Source organism: Staurois parvus, unplaced genomic scaffold (assembly GCF_062004578.1).
Source record: "Staurois parvus isolate SC_StPar_1 unplaced genomic scaffold, SC_StPar_1.0 ptg001191l, whole genome shotgun sequence".
Taxonomy (NCBI): Eukaryota; Metazoa; Chordata; class Amphibia; order Anura; family Ranidae; genus Staurois; species Staurois parvus.
The window spans coordinates 733,711-752,704 of NW_028318987.1; the positions used below are offsets into that span (position 1 = coordinate 733,711).

Consider the following 18,994-nt stretch of genomic DNA (forward strand, 5'->3'; position numbering starts at 1 on the left):
CCAAAATTAAAGTCATTCCCAATAATGATTCCAATAAAAATGATGCAATCGTGTCCAAAATTAAAGTCATTCCCAATAATGATTCCAATATGGAAAAATCCTGATGAACGAGCCTTCCAAATCAAAGCCTTCCTCGTTCATCAGGATTTTTCCATATTGGAATCAATATTGGGAATGACTTTAATTTTGGACACGATTGCATCATTTTTATTGGAATCATTATTGGGAATGACTTTAATTTTGGACACGATTGCACAATTTTTATTGGAATCATTATTGGGAATGACTTTAATTTTGGACACGATTGCATCATTTTTATTGGAATCATTATTGGAAATGTCTTTAATTTTGGACACGAATACATCATTTTTATTGGAATCATTATTGGAAATGACTTTAATTTTGGACACGAGTGCATCATTTTTATTGGAATCATTATTGGGAATTATTTTAATTTTGGACACGAGTTTATAATTTTTATTGGAATCATTATTGGAAATGACTTTAATTTTGGACACAATTGCATCATTTTTATTGGAATCATTATTAGGAATGACTTTAATTTTGAACACGATTGCATAATTTTTATATTTTTTTATTATTAATATTTTTTTGGGGAGACTGTATATTTTCACGGTAATTTCACAATTGGTGATTTTTTTTATTTCTGCTGGGTTTGAACATAGTGAGGTTGTACGTAGACTCTTTAAAACTACCTTAAACGGCACTAAATGAAACCGCTGATAATCACATACAATGTATTAGTAAATTTTTTTAGATATTGTTCCATTGCAGGTGAGATTAAAAAAAAAAAACCCAAAAAATAAACTTTATTTGTTATCTTCCTTATTGAAAAGATGAAGGGAAGCAAAGCTGTCAACACCCAAAAATTTGTGGAGAGGCCATAAAATGAACGCTGATTATGATGGCCCATAAATCCCATAAAAATGTACATTCATATAAAAATAGATATTTCCTGAATATTAGCCTCACACAGTATTCTTATCAAAAAAAATTCTTAAGTGCACTTTCTTTGCCTCTATACATTGTACAACTCTATACATTTGGATGCCAACCTGCCCAAAAAAAGTCCTTAAAGAATTAAAAAAAAAGTAACACCCAAATATTTGAGTTCAAGTTTAGTATTTATTAAAAAAAAAGCAATCCCAAACGTTCCATATACTGTGTTTGGCAACCAGGGGCGGACTGACCATTCGAGCACTCGGGCCCTGCCAAAGGTCCCGTGGTCAGTAGGGGGCCCCATGAAGTGCCCCTGGTACCTTTTATAGGCTTTTTTGGGTGTGCTTTGAGTGTGGGCAAGGACACCATGGCCCCATGATCCCCTATTGCTGGGGGCCCCATGAGTTGTCAGTCTGCCCCTGTTGGCAACATATACTGTATCTTTAGGGTTGGAAATCGTTCTGGACTTACTTGACCAATCATCGGTTCTGGATGGGTAATGACGTAAGTGGGTTGGAAGAGTCCCCTTCCAATGACTTGAAAAGAGATGGTGGTGAGTCCCACCACGGCCTGAGCTGCTTCCTCTGCATATCACCTCAAGGTCCTTTCCAAATGTAAACTTGGAAGGTAAGTAGAAAGGACAACCCTGTATCCAGTAAATGCAAGTTTGGAGGTGACTTTGAAGACGTTTATTAAAAGTAGCAACAAGTAAATCAAGCCAATGCATTTCAGGGGAACAGACTCCCCTTCTTCACCCTTATGTTTGTTGAATAACCCTGAGGAAAGGGAGTCTTTGTTCCCCATAAACACGTCGGTTTGATATTACTTCTTCCTACTTTCAATAAACGTCTTCAAACTCACCTCCAAATATGCTTTTACTGGATACCGGGCGTTCCTTTCTACTTACCTTCCATAGTAACATATACGGAATGTTCTGGATTGTTTTAATTTAATAGATTCTACATTTCAAGTCAAATCTTTGGTTGTTGGTGCTTTTTTGTTCTTCAAGGGCAATTTAGAGTTTGTTCATAGAACCTTCTGTAAGTGTGAAAGCCCTTCTAGTGTGTAAATGTTCCATAACACCTAGAGTTCCACATAAATCTGTGGAAGTGAACACCAAACTTGGAATCCAACGCCACCAATCAACCCCTCCTGCTCAAAACATATTGAAGGAAAGTCTACTAAAAGTTATAGTCTAGTCAAAGTTGGGGTCTGGTGAGCTGATTCATCTTCTGGCTTTGTATATCCCGTGGGAACTCTAGAAGTGAAGTCCCCCTGCCATAGTTGTTGGTTCTGTTCATGTCTACATTTGGTTATTGGATGCTCCCACCTAGATGATCCCACTCATCCTGCTACATTCCTCACAATAATAATGCCAAAGGAAAAATAAAATCTTTTTTTGTAATAGACGTGGAAAGTGTAAAGACCTAGAAGATCAACCGTCTCTCGACCAAAATCACCAGGTGCTTACTAAATATACATTGCAGTTCCCTTGGAAGACCCTCAAATTAAAAGTAAGGGTAATATCTTTCAACACCAGTGCATTTTCCACATAGATCTAGCAAAATTAGGAATTTAACATATTTCAGTTAAGTGCTTACCAAAACTTGGTCTGGATAGTCCCGGGTAAGAGTTATGGTGTAGTTGTATACTTCCAAGGTCAATGACTTTGTGTAGGACACATTTTTGCTACCCCTCTTATCATTCTGAATTTTGACATTGAAAGGAGTAAGATTTGGATCTGGGACGCACAGTTCGGTTAGCTGGTACATGCAGGTGCCCATGAAGTTGAAGTGCTTGCCATCGAATGTAGTGTAGTGTGGGTCACCACTACTAGTACATGTGGAGTAACTCACAGGGTAACAGCCCCTGACTCCATTTCTCAACATACATCTTTCAGTGCTCTGACATGTTGCATCTTCGCATATCACCATGCCCAGATTGGAGTCACACTTGCAGTATACTTTGCATTTTTCATCAGACCAAAATTCTTGGTTGGCCTGGTAATAAATCTCGTTGTGGAGGCACCCGCATGTTTTGACATCAATACAGCTTCCGGCACTCATGATATAGCCTTCGTTACACTGGCAAGTCTCTATACAGGGATCTGTACATCTATCGGGGGCGTTTCTGTCAAAGCAGTTGGCTGGACAAGCACCACCACAATATTGATACTGGCTGTTCTCAGGACAGATCATATCTGGGGGAAAATTGAACAAATAATTATTTCAAAATTGTATTTTTCTTTAAATCACAACCCCACCCAACATACATGTTCCTATTTAACAATGTAGTAAAGTAGGGTTCATTTGCCAACTTTGTCTTTACAGCCTCCAGAGACATGAGTATGATCTACCTCCACCCTTTCCGTGGATTGCAACTGATCAAGCCACAAGGTGTGAGCAAAAATCCTCAGATACAAGGAGGGATGTGATACTCAGGAGCGGACTGACAACTCATGGGGCCCCCGGGCAATAGGGGATCATGGGCCCCCTGTGTCCTTGCCCAAACTCAAAAAAGCCTATGAAAAAGGTACCAGGGGCATCTCATGGGGCCCCCTACTGACCCCGGGCCCGAATTTCCAAATGGTCAGTCCGCCCCTGGGGATACTAAATGACTGTAACTTTGTATTCAGTATTTGTAGTTCCTTATACAGCTGCCCAGTGCCCACCATGTTTCCTGAAAATACGCATGTTCCTCCTTTCTCTACAGGTCTATGCAAATTGGACACTTAAAGTGGAAGTTCAGCCAAAACCTAAATAAAGCAAAACCTACTCTCACCCCCCATTCTGAAACTATTGTATTTAACCCTGTAATGCAGCGGTCTTCTAAGTGTGGCCCAGGGGCCAAATACAGCCTTTTGCTTGTCTTTATCCAGCCCTTGAGTCATTATTCTTGCCAGGGACACCACCAATGTAGCATAATTCCAGCCACTGACATCAGAGATGGGGCATAATTCCTCCTACTCCAACCAACAATGGGGCACTATTTCTCCTCCTAATAGCAAAGATGGGGCATTGTCCAGCCCCCCAAAGTCTTAAGGGCAGTAAACTGGTCATTTGCTTTGAAAGTTTGGAGACACCGGCTGTAAAGAAAAGATCTGTATACTTACCTATTCTGAAGCTGTTCTGGTCAGGTCACATGGTCTCTCCAGCAGCGGCTTCTTTGAAGAAGAGATATTGCCAACCATGGCTGGAAATGCCTGGGAAATTACGTCACCCATATACTTACTATGGGATATCCATTGTTGGATGCCCCTCCTCTGCACAAAAGTTGCCGCTAACAGCTGATCCGGACCGGAGCAGCTTCAGAATAGGTAAGTATACAGGTCTTTTCTTTACAAGGTTAGACAGAATAGGTTTACAATGGGGGTGGGGGTAGGCAGGGGCAGACTGACCATTTGGCTGAGGGCCTGGGGTCAGTAGGGGGCCCCATGAGATCCCCCTGGTATCTTTTTCATAGGCTGTTTTGAGTTTGGGCAAGGACACAGAGGCCCCATGATCCCCTATTGCCCGGGGGCCCCATGAGTTGTCAGTCCACCCCTGGGGGTAGGTTTAGCCTTAGTTAGGTTTTGCCTGAACTCCCACTTTAAGCTCTTGAAAGATGGCCAAAAGATTAAACAGCTATAGCTGGTAAGATACCTGAGCATTCGTAAATGAAAACATGAACATAAACAGTAGATGAGATAGTTTTCAAGGGATGACTACCAATACAGTATGGTAAGGACAGAAAAATGTGTTGCAAATGTTCAAGGCTCTTCGAATGCCAAACAAGGGTCATGTATTCCACAACAATGGTGAAAAAAGCCAATGGGGTTGATTTACTAAAAATGGAGAGTGCAAAATCTGGTGCATCTGTGCATCGTAGCTAATCAGCTTTTCTGGATCGGCACGTGGTATGTCAGCACCAGGGGCGGACTGACCATTTGGAAACTTGGGCACTGCCTACTATTACCCGGGGGCCCCATGAGTTGTTAGTCCGCCCCTGGTCAGCACCCTGCTTAACCCTGAGGATCCATGGAAGAGTCTCTTTTCCTGCTTAGAGCAGCATCACAAGTTATGTTTACCAGGCACTAGGATTTACAGGCAGTAGATGGTGACCCTGGATGATGCCTGAACAAAAATGGTTCCATCCTTCTGGAGAGAAAAGCAGATGAAGGCATTGTCAGGGGGAGTACAAGGATCTCTGTGAGAGGTAATATGTGCCTGGAAGTGTTATTTGACACATTGCTCAGCAGCCGGGGCGGACTGACCATTTGGAAATTCGGGCACTGCCCGAGGGCCCGGGCTCAGTAGGGGGCCCTATGAGATGCCCCTGGTACCTTTTTCATAGGCTTTTTTGACTTTGGTCAAGGACACAGGGGCCCCATGATCCCCTATTGTCTGGGGGCCCCATGAGTTGTCAGTCCGCCCCTGTTCAGCAGGTATACAGTATATCGAATTCTAGATCCAATTAAAAAAAGATGGAATTGTCATATCGACTATGGGAACATCTTCCAATTTTTGTAAAATGTACTTACTGCATCCTGTAGCTTTCCTCCAGTTGGGAAGTTCTATTCCTTGCTTTCGGCAAGCTGCGGCATAGGACTCAAAAGCCTGGCAGAGGCCAACTCCGTTGTGGCTACAGACATCTTTCACACAGCTGGTGAAGTATAAGGTGGTGCTGACGTTAGCGTGACAACTACTGAAAGGTCCATCATCAGCCTCGATGACACCACAGAAGCCTTCTCCTTCATAGATGGTTTTTAAGGTTTCATTACATTCTAGACAGTTTCCTTGACAGCTGTCTGAGCAGAAGGTATCATCTTCAACGACTTTCCATGACTTTGCCCACTTAGTGATGGTGGTGAGTTGCTTCGCGTCAGGCGATATCTTGTCATCACGAGGATTATTATTAAAGTTTCCACAGAGACCGCCCATTGACCCGTAGTAGCTACTAGGAAGAGTGATTTCCACTTGCCAGTTATAGTCATAAGCCACTTTAAGGCCGAAGTTAGTTTTCAGGGTGGCATACACACCGCTTTGGATTATGGTGAGTTTATCATTTAGCAAGCTCACAGGGAGTAATGTAATTTCGCCATTTACCTAAAAAACAAGGAGAAAACCAAATTTAACTTGGCACATGATTACCATATGAACCAGCAAACACAAATGCTCCTGCGCTTGGGGATGGACTCGAAGCTGCAACCACATTAAGAATGTCCTGGAACATGCACACCTTGCTGCCCTCAACAGACCGGGGGAATCCAAATATACTGAATGAGGAAAGAACAAAGGCCCTAGTGCATTACCATAAAAAATGTTTAATAAGAAATAAAATAGGTGTTGTACTCACAAACGACAATAAAGTCAAGGCACATCATAAAAGAACAGCTGGGTGAACACCGCACTGAGTAACAGTCCGTAATGGGGAATGTACACATCCAATAGGCTGATGCGTTTCGAGGACTTGCCTCTTCCTCAGAGCCACTGGCTGACGCCATAGGCTGACGCGTTTCGAGGACTTGCCTCTTCCTCAGAGCCAGTGGCTCTGAGGAAGAGGCAAGTCCTCGAAACGCATCAGCCTATTGGATGTGTACATTCCCCATTACGGACTGTTACTCAGTGCGGTGTTGACCCAGCTGTTCTTTTATGATGTGCCTTGACTTTATTGTCGTTTATGATTACCATATGTTCTGGTTTCCTGGGGACAGTCTCTTTTTTGAGGTGTCTATCCCCAGAAAACGTGCATCCTGGTTACTATCCCCTGAGGGGTTAATGGTTGCACAGTACACTTTCTACTGAGCAACCATAAACCCCTCACTCACACTATGCAGGTACCACTGCAGCCGTTTGCACTTTTTCTTGTTGATACCTTCAAGGAGCAAGGCTTCTCCTAACTATGCATGCCTGTCTTGGTGCCTCCATCTGTCTTTCTACTTTGAATATCTGCCTCTTGTTCCAAAAGCCTCCAACCAATTGTTTGAGGGTGTTAAAAATGGGGAAGGGAGATGTTGTGGGCGTGGCTACAAATGTGGGCGTGGTTTTGGGGGGGTGATTTAAAGCGGGCATGGTCAGTGGGGTGTTCATGGATTTAATTTTGATAATCTGGTAATCTTAACTTGAAGACAATAACAGTTCATCTAAATCATGGCTTCTCAATGATTCTTTCAGTCATGGCACCCTTTGAAAGTATGAAAAATCTCGAGGGACCCCAGGGTAAAAAGGGGTCACCCAGAAGCTCAATCTTTCATATTGGAGTTCTCACCCCCTCTAATTTCACATTAGAGTCCTCAGTACCCCCCTTCCCCTTACATATTGGAGTCCACAGTTCCCCGCATTCTTTCACATCAAAGTCCTCAATTGCACCTCTTTCACATCTCCATCCCCCCTTCATATCTTAGTGCTTAGTTCTCCTTTTCACATCGAGGTCCTCAGTCCTCAGCCCTTTCATGTTGGAATCATGGAATCATTGTGTCCCCCACATCAGAGTCCTCAATCCCCTTTTGTTTATCAAAATCACATCAAATTCCTCACGTCAGAGTCCTCATTTCCTTCCTACCCTCTTCACAAGAGAAAGCCCTACCTTCTGGCCTTCAACACATGCTGCTGTAGCAACATGGCAGTGGGCAGGGGGCAGAGTAGGTCTTGAATTAGGCTGACTTCTGTCCCCTTCCTAATGCTGGGGCTGTCTTAAATGCTGCCTGCCCTGGAGGGAACTGCGCAATGCTTTTACATCATTTGCCTACGCTCCTGAAGAATGAGCTGTCCACCTAAAGGTCTGTGAGTGGAGCTAGCCGTGAGTATTCACTGATTTGTCTATTAACAGTGCTAGCATCTAAGCAGCTATACTGTAGTGGTCTCCAAACTGTGGCCCTGGGGCCCTTTGCATGCCTTTATCCGGCCATTGGGGGACTATTCCTTCCACTGATACAAGGCACTATTAATCCCACTGACAACAATGGGGCAATACTTCCTGCACTGACACCAGTGGGGCACTATTCATCCCACTGACACCAATGGTGGGGAACTATTCATCCCACTGACACCAATGGTGGGGAACTATTCCTTCCACTGACACCAATGGTGGGGCACTATTCCTTCCACTGATACATATTACGCGGCACTATTCCTTCCACTGATAACAATGATGGGGAACTATTCCTCCCACTGACACTAATGATGGGGCACTATTCCTCCCACTGACACCAATGATGGGGCACTATTCCTCCCACTGACACCAATGATGGGGTACTATTCCTCCCACTGACACCAATGATGGGGCACTATTCCTCCCACTGACACCAATGATGGAGAACTATTCAACCCACTGATGCCAATAAAGGAGAAATATTCCTCCCACTGACACCAATGATGGGGCACTATTCCTACCACTGACACCAATGATGGGGCACTATTCCTCCCACTGACACCAATGATGGAGCACTATTCCTCCCAATGATAACATTGATGGGGCACCATTCCTCCCACTGACACCAATAATGGGGTTCTATTCCTCCCACCGCAATGATGGAGCATTAATTCCTGCACTGACACCAACAGTGGGGCTCCATTCCTTCCATTGAAACCAATGATGGAGCATTATACCTCCCACTGACACCAACAATGGGGCACTAATACTTCCCCTAATACCAAAGATGGGACATTGTTTACTCTCACTGATGTCAGGACATTTTCTACTCCCACTAGCCACAGTCTGGCCCACCTAATGTCTGAAGGAAGGTAAAATGGACCTTTGTTTAGAAAGTCTGGAGACCCCTGCTATACTACATATAAGGTGAATGTCCACAAATGTATCATATACTGAACACCACTCACCCGGACTTGTCCAATTTCATCTTTTACGATTGAGATGTTGAAGCCAGAGACAAAAATGTTGACCAGTCTGACGGAGGAGGACATCAGATTCCCCCGGTTATCATTCTTCTCCTCAATGCGGAAGTACTCCAGGGTTGCATCAGTGCCGTGATATTCGGCAAGAACATAAGTACAGGTGCCATGGAAATCAAAGTTGTAGCCATCGAATGTTAAGTAGTGAGGATCTCCCCAACCAATGCAAGAACTTGAATAGTCAGGGACACAAACTGGTACGTCATTGGTACTTTCACAATGCTCCTTGTTCCTGCAGGAGACTGCCTTGCAAGGATCTGGAAAAAAAGAAAATCAAGACATTTTAAGTGAGCAAAAAACAGAGGAAAAAGTAATGAGCTTAATAAAATAATTTATAACTTTCATTTTCTTAAAAAACACAAGGACTCAAAAAAGGTAAGCAGGGGGCAAGGGACTAATTATCAGTATTGCCTGTGGTCTTCCTGCAGATGATCTTTTCTACTTTATTGATTTCCCTGCCCTTCTTCCATACTGTGTCTCTGTGCAGAGGCGGCCATCTTGGTAGAGGAGCAGGGCTTTGCTTCCACCCCAATGACTGGTTGAAGGAATATTCAATAAGCAGTAGGAGAAGTGCAGTAAGCACATATCTACAGGATGTATGACACAGAAGCAGGAAGATCATTGCATTGCAAGTCCTCAGGCACAGTGTCAGGACCCGGGTCTGAACCTACAAACTCTGTTGTGTCTGGCAATGCCTCTTCTTGCCGAGCCACCTGGGATGAGGGCCCCCCCTGGACAATTCCTGGACAATTCCTTGACTTCTTCCCTGCTGCTCGGGATATCCTCCCTTGAAGACGGTGGTACAATGGAGATCCTCTTCTCCAGCAAAGGACTAAGGACTAATTATCAGTATTGCCTGTGGTCTTCCTGCATCTGATCTTTTCTACTTTATTGATTTCCCAGCCCTTCTTCCATACTGTGTCTCTGTGCAGAGGCGGCCATCTTGGTAGAGGAGCAGGGCTTTGCTTCCACCCCAAAGACTGGTTGACGGAATATTTAAGAAGCTATAGGAGAAGTGCAGTGAGCACATATCCACAGGATGTATGACACAGAAGCAGGAAGATCATTGCATTGCAAGTCCTCAGGCACAGTGTCAGGACCCGGGTCTGAACCTACAAACTCTGTTGTGTCTGGCAATGCCTCTTCTTGCCAAGCCACCTGGGATGAGGGCCCCCCTGGACAATTCCTGGACAATTCCTTGACTTCTTCCCTGCTGCTCGGGATATCCTCCCTTGAAGACGGTGGTACAATGGAGATCTTCTTCTCCAGCACCTGCCTGTAGGTTGGCCCCTTCCCTGTGCCCCCTCTCAGCCTCCACACTCTAGCACCTCACTTCATCTTCCACCTGCTCCTGCCACTCCCAGGCTCTGTGATTCTTAAGTGTTGCCTTGGTCAGCATGCCCAGCCTCCTGCCAGGGGATTGGCCAAGGTCCCTCAAGTATGCAGATCTTAGCTCCCCCTCCCTCTCCTCCATCCCTCCTCCAGAAAGCTCTCAGGTTTCCGGAGAGGTAGGAAGGCTCCAGAAGCCCTGACCTTGAGAACCTCCCTAGCCTGTCCTGTGGTGAACTCCTGCCTCACTCATAGGCTCACTCATCCCAGGCTGCTATTCAGCCTCTGCCTGAAAAAAAACCTACCTAGCTAACCTGGAGGGGATTAAATGTGAATAAATGAACTTGACAAGCCCAGGCAAATTACAGCGTTCAGGAGTAGTCTGATAAATCAGACATAATGTGGATGGAAATTATAATGAATCTACCAAATGGTTGAATTCTACAAAATGGATAAAAAAACTAAAAAGTACCAAATAAGTAATAAGTTATAAAGATTGTAAAAAATAATAATTGGTGACTAGCAATACTAATGATATATGCCAACAAAAGGTTTGTGTAGGATAGCCCAGAGTGCTAAACATAGCTAAAACTAGGAATTGCAGCTAGAGGACCAAAGAGGAGCTCACTTTCCAACCACTGGAAGAAAACAAGAGAAACAACAGTGCAACCCCGTAGTGTAACACTAAAAAATAAATCACAATTTACTGAAAGTAAAAATGGACTCACAAAAGTACGCATGTGAAGGGCATTGCACAAAGGTGACTTGGGAACCAAAGATGTCCAAGGGGCAACCAGAGAACCACCAGCCTTGGCCACTGGCTGGGGATGAAGCAAGCTGAAGATGGAGGAAGCCGTTGTCAATGCAACTGCAATCAGTGTTCAGTATCTCCAGTCTACAGTGACATGGGGGACGTCATGGATTCCAGTTCTGGGTTGAACACTGATTGCAGTGGCAATGACAAAGGCTTCCTCCATCTTCAGTGCATTGTTGTTTCTTTTGTTTTCTTCCAGCATGTTTTTTTACTTTCCAGCATACATACATGTTGAATAAAACTGGATATTACATTTAAAAAGGTTTTTAGAAGTAAAATTTTTGTTTGAAACTTTAAATTTGACTTTTGCAATTTTTCACCTTCTTCTTGTTCAAACATTTTATTGGATTTAAAGGGTGTAGAACTTACAGCGATATGCAAAACACATTTACAGTAAGGATACCAGATGAAGACATGAGGCCCAATGGCCTTTAGTAAAGGTGCGGTTATTATAAACATAGAAGAAACCATAATGAGGGAGGGAGAAAAGAAGAGGGGGAAAGAAAGGAGGAAGGGGGTGGGGGAGAGGAGAATGGACAAAGGATGTGACTTCCAGGACAGAGAGGGGGACATGGGACCAGACCAGGGCTCCGGATTACCCTCTGGTGAGGGAGGTTATTAGGGAAGGAGCAACGATTCGTCGAAGCCCTGAGGGAGGAAGTGATCGACCCAAGGAGACCAAATTGACAAAAATGTAGGGACTGTGTCTGTGATGGCAGCTTCCACCTTAGCGTGTATCATCGCCTGTGTCACCTTCTTCCAAACCGCCAATATCCACAGAGATGGAGTTTTCCAAGATTTAGCTATAATTTGTTTGGCAGCAGTTGTGATCTGCAAGAAAAGACTAAATTGGAGCTTGGAAATCGAGGAAGGTCGTAGATTGAGTAGGGCGATGTCCGGGGTGGGCATCAATGGCTTTTGGAAAAGAGTAGACAGCATGTGGAAGATACCAACCCAGAAGGTATGAGCTACTGGGCAGGGCAATTTTTCACCTTATTCAACGTAATACTTTCACCTCATTCAACGTAATTGTGACATTGAAGGAAAACGGCTTACCCTTATTGACACATTGGATTTTTCCATTCAATACTTTACAGATCTCATCAGAACTGCAGCCATGGGGTGTGCACTCCATCACACGATGAGAGTTACAGGTACAGGACTGGCTGCAATCTTCAGAAATGATGGTTTGATTCACCTGTGAAGGAGAGAGACACTTGTAAAACTCCCTGGAATGAAATGAGGTTGTAGCAAGACTTTTATAATCCAATGGATGTTGAGTAAAAAAAAAAACTGTGCAAAGGGTACTAGTCTCATCATTCTGGATAATTACATCAAGCCATCCAAGAGACCCATAGCCAAGCTGGCCTTTTATGTTGCGACAGAATTAATGTATTTATGAAGTTATGCGTTAATTGACTTCCAGGTAGGAGTGCCGCTGCCATATGTGAAGATCATGTCATTACCCTCAGGGATGCAAAGACTTTCTGTCCAATTTCTTCAGGATGAGAATGTGAAAAAGTGAGAGAACACGGAGAGGAAATGTTATGTGATATGTCTAGATTGAAACAGGTAACACTTGGATTTTGGAATAGAAAACATTTACCCCCTCGATACTTATTCCGAGTCCAAAATCTACAAATATTTTAAACCCCGATGAAGAGGGCGATCTCTGGCCCCTGAAATGTGTTGACTACACATATGGATCATAAAGGATTATCTTATTGCGATGAACGTGATATTTGGACTCCCACTTTGGGTGAGGCGCATCATTTTTGTCTCAGTGAAAATTCTGTCCAACAGACCACAAGTGGACTGGGTGACCTATGGGTATAGTATAGGCAACCAGAGAACCTCTACATTATCAATACAGTAAAGAGGCCATCAGCGGTTATGTGGAGTTCCCAGCTCCTGCCTGATCACTGTGGGATAGGTTGGACCCAATAAACCTCTGACCCTAGACAGATGGATGTATCTGAACTCACAACCTTGGCTGCATCCAGTAGTAGATCTTCTTGCTGAGCCTCCTGAGTCTGATTTTCTGGATAATCTTGCCTTGTGCCTTCTTTCTGGAGAACCTTAAACTTCTTGCTCCTCCCATGAACTTCCTATTTAAGCCATGCCTTTCAATTTCCTCTTTGATAGATTATTGTGCTCTTTCCAACCAATATCTTGCACTTTTGTGTACCTGCAGCTATCCTTATCTCCACCACCTCTCATTACCAACCTTTGGCTTGTTCCTCTACTACCCTTCCGCTTGATCCCAACCTGCAACCACTTGTTACCGAGCCAATGTCATCAACCAGGGTGACCTGCTTGTGTACTTATCAGCTAGTTGGTGGGAACCTCTCTACTGCTATAGTGACTGGTCTCTGAGCCTGACCCCTGACCATGGCAGAAGGACATTGGGCATAATGACAAAATGGTGGTCCTCAGGCATTCTTAATTAAAATGGACATTCTTGGGTTTTCTATTGGGAGGAGTTGATATTTTGGGAATTCTTGGTCTGCAGAATGATAGGATTTGGAAAAGGAAATTCCCAGAGCTTGAGCTACTTGCACCCAAAGTGATTTATAAAGTGGTCTTGCCTGGAGTCCAGAGTCAATGCTGACAGGAAAATTAGAGGAACTATGCTGTACGCTGTGTCCACATAAATATGACATTTTCATACTTTACCAGAAAGGTTTTTTAATGGTATCATAACTGGGTTTCAGTTTGTTAACAGCATATATAGTTGAGAGTTCACACCTGATAGAATGCGCCATTCAACGTGCAACTGTCACAGACGGCCGGGGTCACGCAACGACCATTTTGGAAAAAGTATCCGTTGTTACACTGGCAGCCCTCAGAGCAGGTGGTTGGGCAGCTGGTGATGTCATAGAGGGAGGAGCAACTGGTATAGCAGACATCGGCACAAAACTCATAATGGCTGTGATCCTCAGTGCAGGTGTATGCTGAAACATACCAATAGCAGAAAGATTAGAGAAAAAAAAGTCAATGCTACATGTTGTATTTATGACCGCACATAAACCCCACTGTATGTATCAATTTTCATGAAAGCAAAATATAAACTTATTGTTCAATTTTGTCATGTTAATCAGCATAAAATGCATAAAAAGGATATTTTCTCCTAGTTCCTCTTCTAGAGACATAAAAGGAAGTAAATAGAAATTTCTACAAAGTGAGTTAAGCTTTCCCCTTAGACTGGGGGTCTTCAAGGTTTCAAGTACAAGAGAAATGTTGAATATTTTACAGATATTAGATTAGCTGAAAACAGTCCCCATCAGAGTCCCCCATTACACTGGGGTTTCCATCAGAGTCCCCCCTTACCTCAGGGTCCCTGGTAGAGTTCCCCATTACATGGGGGGTGGTTGATGTAGGGACCATAGGCTGCCCCTGCTGACCTTAATCCTCAAGCTGTGCATATTAAGAAGACCCCCAACTACAGACTGGATACAACCTTGTAGCAGGTCGGATGTGGCCCACAGTCCGTAGTTTAGAGGCCCCTGTCTTAGACTTAGCAACACAAAATGATGCTTGGTTCTGTATTCTCTAAAAGGGGGAGCACTGGGAGGTGGGTAGGGGATGGGACCAAGGTAAAGTGCTAGGAGGTGGGTTGGTGGCGGAGACAAGGGTTGACTCAGAAGGTGGGAGTTTCTGCATGTATTCCCTGAGAAAAAAAGCCCTGCCCTCAACTAAGTTGTCCCTTTTTTAGTCTAGCTCTCATATTCCTTAGTCTAAAAACTTGTGTTTTACAAGTCTTAAAAGTTTTAAAAGTCTTGTGTTTCACCCTTAAATGATACCATGAACACCCCACACACTTGAGACTTGTTTCAGGTTACTCTATAGTCAATAAATCCATGGGAATGTAGAACTTACGGCAAAAACTTGATGATCTCCATGGTTTCATAATTGCTCCAGCATCTTGGCAAATTTTGACGTAGCCTTGAAGGATCGGGCAGAGCTCTCCAGTTTTTGCACAAAGAATATTCACACAACTTTTCAGGTAGGCAGTTGGATCATAGATCTTGTGGCAAGGTGCAAAGGGCCCATCTTCTTGGACCAGAATTCCACAGAGGCTTGCTCCTGCCAACTGTTTCTGCTTTTTTTTGGGGCAGTCAGAGCAAGACTTGTTCTTAGCATCACAAACCTGAATGGTAACACAGGTGTCAGCAGAATCTTTCCAGGATTCAGCAAATGAAACAACATCATCAACGTGTGGACTGAACTCGTCTTTGTCGTTATCATTGTAGTTTCCACACAGGCCGCAGAGCTGGTTGTGATAAGTTGCAGGCACAGTGACATGAATAGCATTGTCGGAGGTTAGGATTAAACCAAAGTCAGTCTTAATGACTAAACCACCGCCTTGGTATTCAGCTCGTAGTTGTCCAGCTCCTAATTCGAATGGGAGAGTCCGAACGATATCATTCACCTGTTGGAAGAGAATTGACTCAAGTTTGGTTAAGAATGCATGGATACAGATTATCACAGTCTCTGCGTTATGGCGTTAAACAAGCAAGCTGTTCAGGAAACAGTCCAAGAACCTGTGTCACTCACAATCCATTGGGGAAAATGCTGTCCGAAAGCCAAAACAAACTGTAGTGCACCAAGGCAAATAGAAAAACGGGAAGTAAAACTGAATACAACATATAATGAAATAATAGTTAACAAAGGCGAAGGTGGTCAACTTTATTCAGATGCATGAGTAGATGAACAGGTGCAAAGGCTACAAGTTCTCCATCCGTACCCGCTGCACTTGGTTTGATGTTGAGCTCTAAAGACTGGAATATACTCAACTTTGTGGACATCATACCCAGGGGGGGTCAAAACCAAGCAGGGCAGCCGCAGGACTCCATAATCGTAATCATGGTATAGGATCCAAGAAAATGGCCGCCCTGGAAGAACACAGGTACTGGAGATGACGTCACTGGCCACAAAGTTGGGTATATTCCAGTTTTTTTAGCTTAACATCCCACCAAATGCAGCGGAGGAGTTGTTGTTGTCATGTTTACTATTACAATTGTAAGTGAAAGTCAAGAAAATCCCCATTTTTGGCATGTCCCCAAGAATGTAATAGAATAGATATCTCCCAATGGGGACACTAGTTCTGGTGACCCTGGCGACCACAAGGGAATCCCTCACTTTATTCAGATGCATGAGTAGATGAACAGATGCCAAGGCTACAAGTTCTCCGTCTGTACCCGCTGCACTTGGTGTGATGTTGAGCTCTAAAGACTGGAATATACTCAACTTTGTGGCCATCAGGCCCAGGGGTGGTCAAAACCAAGCAGGGCAGCCGCAGGACTCCATAATCATAATCATGGTATAGGATCCAAGAAAATGGCCACCCTGGAAGAACACAGGTACTGGAGATGACGTCACTGGCCACAAAGTTGGATATATTCCAGTTTTTTTAGCTTAACATCCCACCAAATGCAGTGGAGGAGTTGTTGTTGTCATGTTTACTATTACAATTGTAAGTGAAAGTCAAGAAAATCCCAATTTTTGGGATGTCCTCCAGAAAAGTAATAGAGGAGATATCTCCCAATGGGGACACTAGTTCTGGTGACCCTGGTGACCACAAGGGAATCCCTCACTTTAGCGGGGTTTCCTATCACTTCCTGTTTAGGCTATGGGACAGGAAGTGAAGGGAAATCTACCCAGTGGGACACATAACTAGCAAAGGCTATAATGCTCCCTTACACTATCCAAAATAAAAAAATAAAGCATTTTTATCCTTCAGTTCTACTTTAATTCTCTCTTTCTCTTCCACTGCCAATTTTTTATTTAAAAAAAATCAAAATGAATAAAAGAAACTCACCAGAATGATGTTCTCAGGTCCTTGATAAATGGTTATGTTGTACAAGTAGACTGCCAGAATAATTTTCTTGGTTAACGAGACAGAGCTTTCTATGTTTGTTATCTGGATAAAGTATGGATTCAACTTTGACCCTTCGCTGAGACAGGTCTGTGATAGGACGTAGGAGCAGTTTCCGCTGAAGTCATACCCAAAGTTATCGAAAGTATTATAGCTCGTCTTGCCAATGGTTGAGCACACCGCGCTTCCATTGGGATTACAGCTTTGGATGCCCTTCACCACGCTACACACTTCATAGGGGCCGCAGGAAGTGGACTCACAATAAATCGAGCCTCCGCCATTGCAGGTGCACTTCTTCTCGCAATTGTTGTCAGGATAGATGATGTCACCCGGCTTATAGTACTGGCCGTTGTACAAACAGCCACACTGGGACAAAGGAACGCATTCAGAACCACTGAGAACATAGCCCGGGTTACACTCACAACCTTCGTGGGCCACAGCATCACATTTCGAGGCCATGGACACAGACAGACAGGTGGATGGACAAGGACTGGTAGATATGTTGTACATGCTGTTGAGTGGACAGGGGATTGCTGGAAAAATGAGAGCAAAGAAATGTAAGGTTTACTGCTCAAGGACAGTGTCAAATTTTGAATATTATTTAGGATTAGGTGGAAAAAATAAACTCTCAAAGACAGGCACCCAGAGGTTTTTTTCGGTGGGAACTCGGGGGGGGCATTTCCGGTACCTCTATCATTGAATGTATGTAATGGCATGGGGTGCTGGAGGGTCTATTGATGCTGACTGCTGGGGAGGGGGGGGGCAATCTCTTGATGAGAGAGGGGGCTATTGTTGCTGAAGAGCCAATTGTTGCTAGGAGGGATCTACTGTTGAGGGAGAGGTCTGTTGCTGCTGGCTGCTGGGAGACCTTTTGTTGCTGACAGGGGTCTATTGTTGCTTGAGTTAGTCTAGTTTTGCTGGTTACCAAGACAGGAAATGAGGGTAAATTTCAGAGAAGAGAATCCTGGTTACAAGGGTTCTAATCCTTCTCTATGCCAACCTTTCTCAACCAGGGTGCCCAGGCAGCCTGGGGGACCTTGAGGTTTCTTTAGGAGTGCCTTGGCAAAAATGTCTACAAGTTGCCTAAAACTTGTATACAAGCTAGAGGGTGGAACAATCCTGCCTTTTAGTTACACAAAGCCACAGGTTTTCATTGTGCACCATTACCACCCTCTAGCCGCCATCGTCCTGAAAACCAATTCCATCATTAGTTGATAAGGAGGATGTCAACTGCCTGCACAGCATCCTAATTAGACCCTCCCCCACCCCTCTCCATCAGTGCTGGGGGTCACATTAGCTCAGTAATGGAGAAAAGAAACACTGGAATACTAGTCAGTGCCAGTGTGCAAAAGTGTATTTGCTTTGGAAGAATAAGTCACCTCTAATGTTGGGTGTCCTACATGCGTGGATGTTGGTATTAGAATAGTTTTTCACATTTTAGAATGGGGTGTCTCAAGACTGTCCATAATTTTAAAGGTTAAAGGGTGCCTCCGGACTGTCCATAATTTTAAAGGGTTCCTCGGGACTGTCCATAATTTTAAAGGGTGCCTCAAGACTGTCCGTAATTTTAAAGGGTGCCTCAAGACTGTCCATAATTTTAAAGGGTGCCTCGGGACTGTCCATAATTTAAAGGGTGCCTCGGGACTGTCCATAATTTTAAAGGGTGCCTCAAGACTGTCCATAATTTTAAAGGGTGCCTCAAGACTGTCCATAATTTTAAAGGGTTCCTCGGCACTGTCCATAATTTTAAAGGGTGCCTCAAGACTGTCCATAGTTTTAAAGGGTGCCTCAAGACTGTCCATAATTTTAAAGGGTTCCTCAAGACTGTCCATAATTTTAAAGGGTGCCTCAAGACTGTCCATAATTTTAAAGGGTGCCTCGGGACTGCCCATAATTTTAAAGGGTGCCTCAAGACTGTCCATAATTTTAAAGGGTGCCTGAAGACTGTCCATAATTTTAAAGGGTTCCTCGGGACTGTCCATAATTTTAAAGGGTGCCTCAAGACTGTCCATAGTTTTAAAGGGTGCGTCAAGACTGTCCATAATTTAAAGGGTGCCTCAAGACTGTCCATAATTTTAAAGGGTGCCTCGAAACTGTCCATAATTTTAAAGGGTGCCTCAAGAC

At 43.9% G+C, this 18,994-nt stretch overlaps 1 protein-coding gene across 1 annotated transcript in view; it reads right to left on the minus strand.

Annotated features, from left to right (window-relative positions):
- LOC149438480 (IgGFc-binding protein-like) overlaps positions 1 to 18,994 on the minus strand; it is a 70,138-nt gene that overhangs the window by 19,881 nt on the left and 31,263 nt on the right. The window contains exons 8-14 of the mRNA XM_089659805.1: positions 16,814 to 17,403; positions 14,872 to 15,424; positions 13,741 to 13,946; positions 12,049 to 12,190; positions 8,778 to 9,106; positions 5,480 to 6,044; positions 2,562 to 3,160 (exon numbers count right to left, since the gene is read on the minus strand). Of these exons, the coding sequence (XP_089515931.1) occupies positions 2,562 to 3,160; positions 5,480 to 6,044; positions 8,778 to 9,106; positions 12,049 to 12,190; positions 13,741 to 13,946; positions 14,872 to 15,424; positions 16,814 to 17,403 (2,984 nt within the window). The remainder of the gene's footprint in view (positions 1 to 2,561; positions 3,161 to 5,479; positions 6,045 to 8,777; positions 9,107 to 12,048; positions 12,191 to 13,740; positions 13,947 to 14,871; positions 15,425 to 16,813; positions 17,404 to 18,994) is intronic.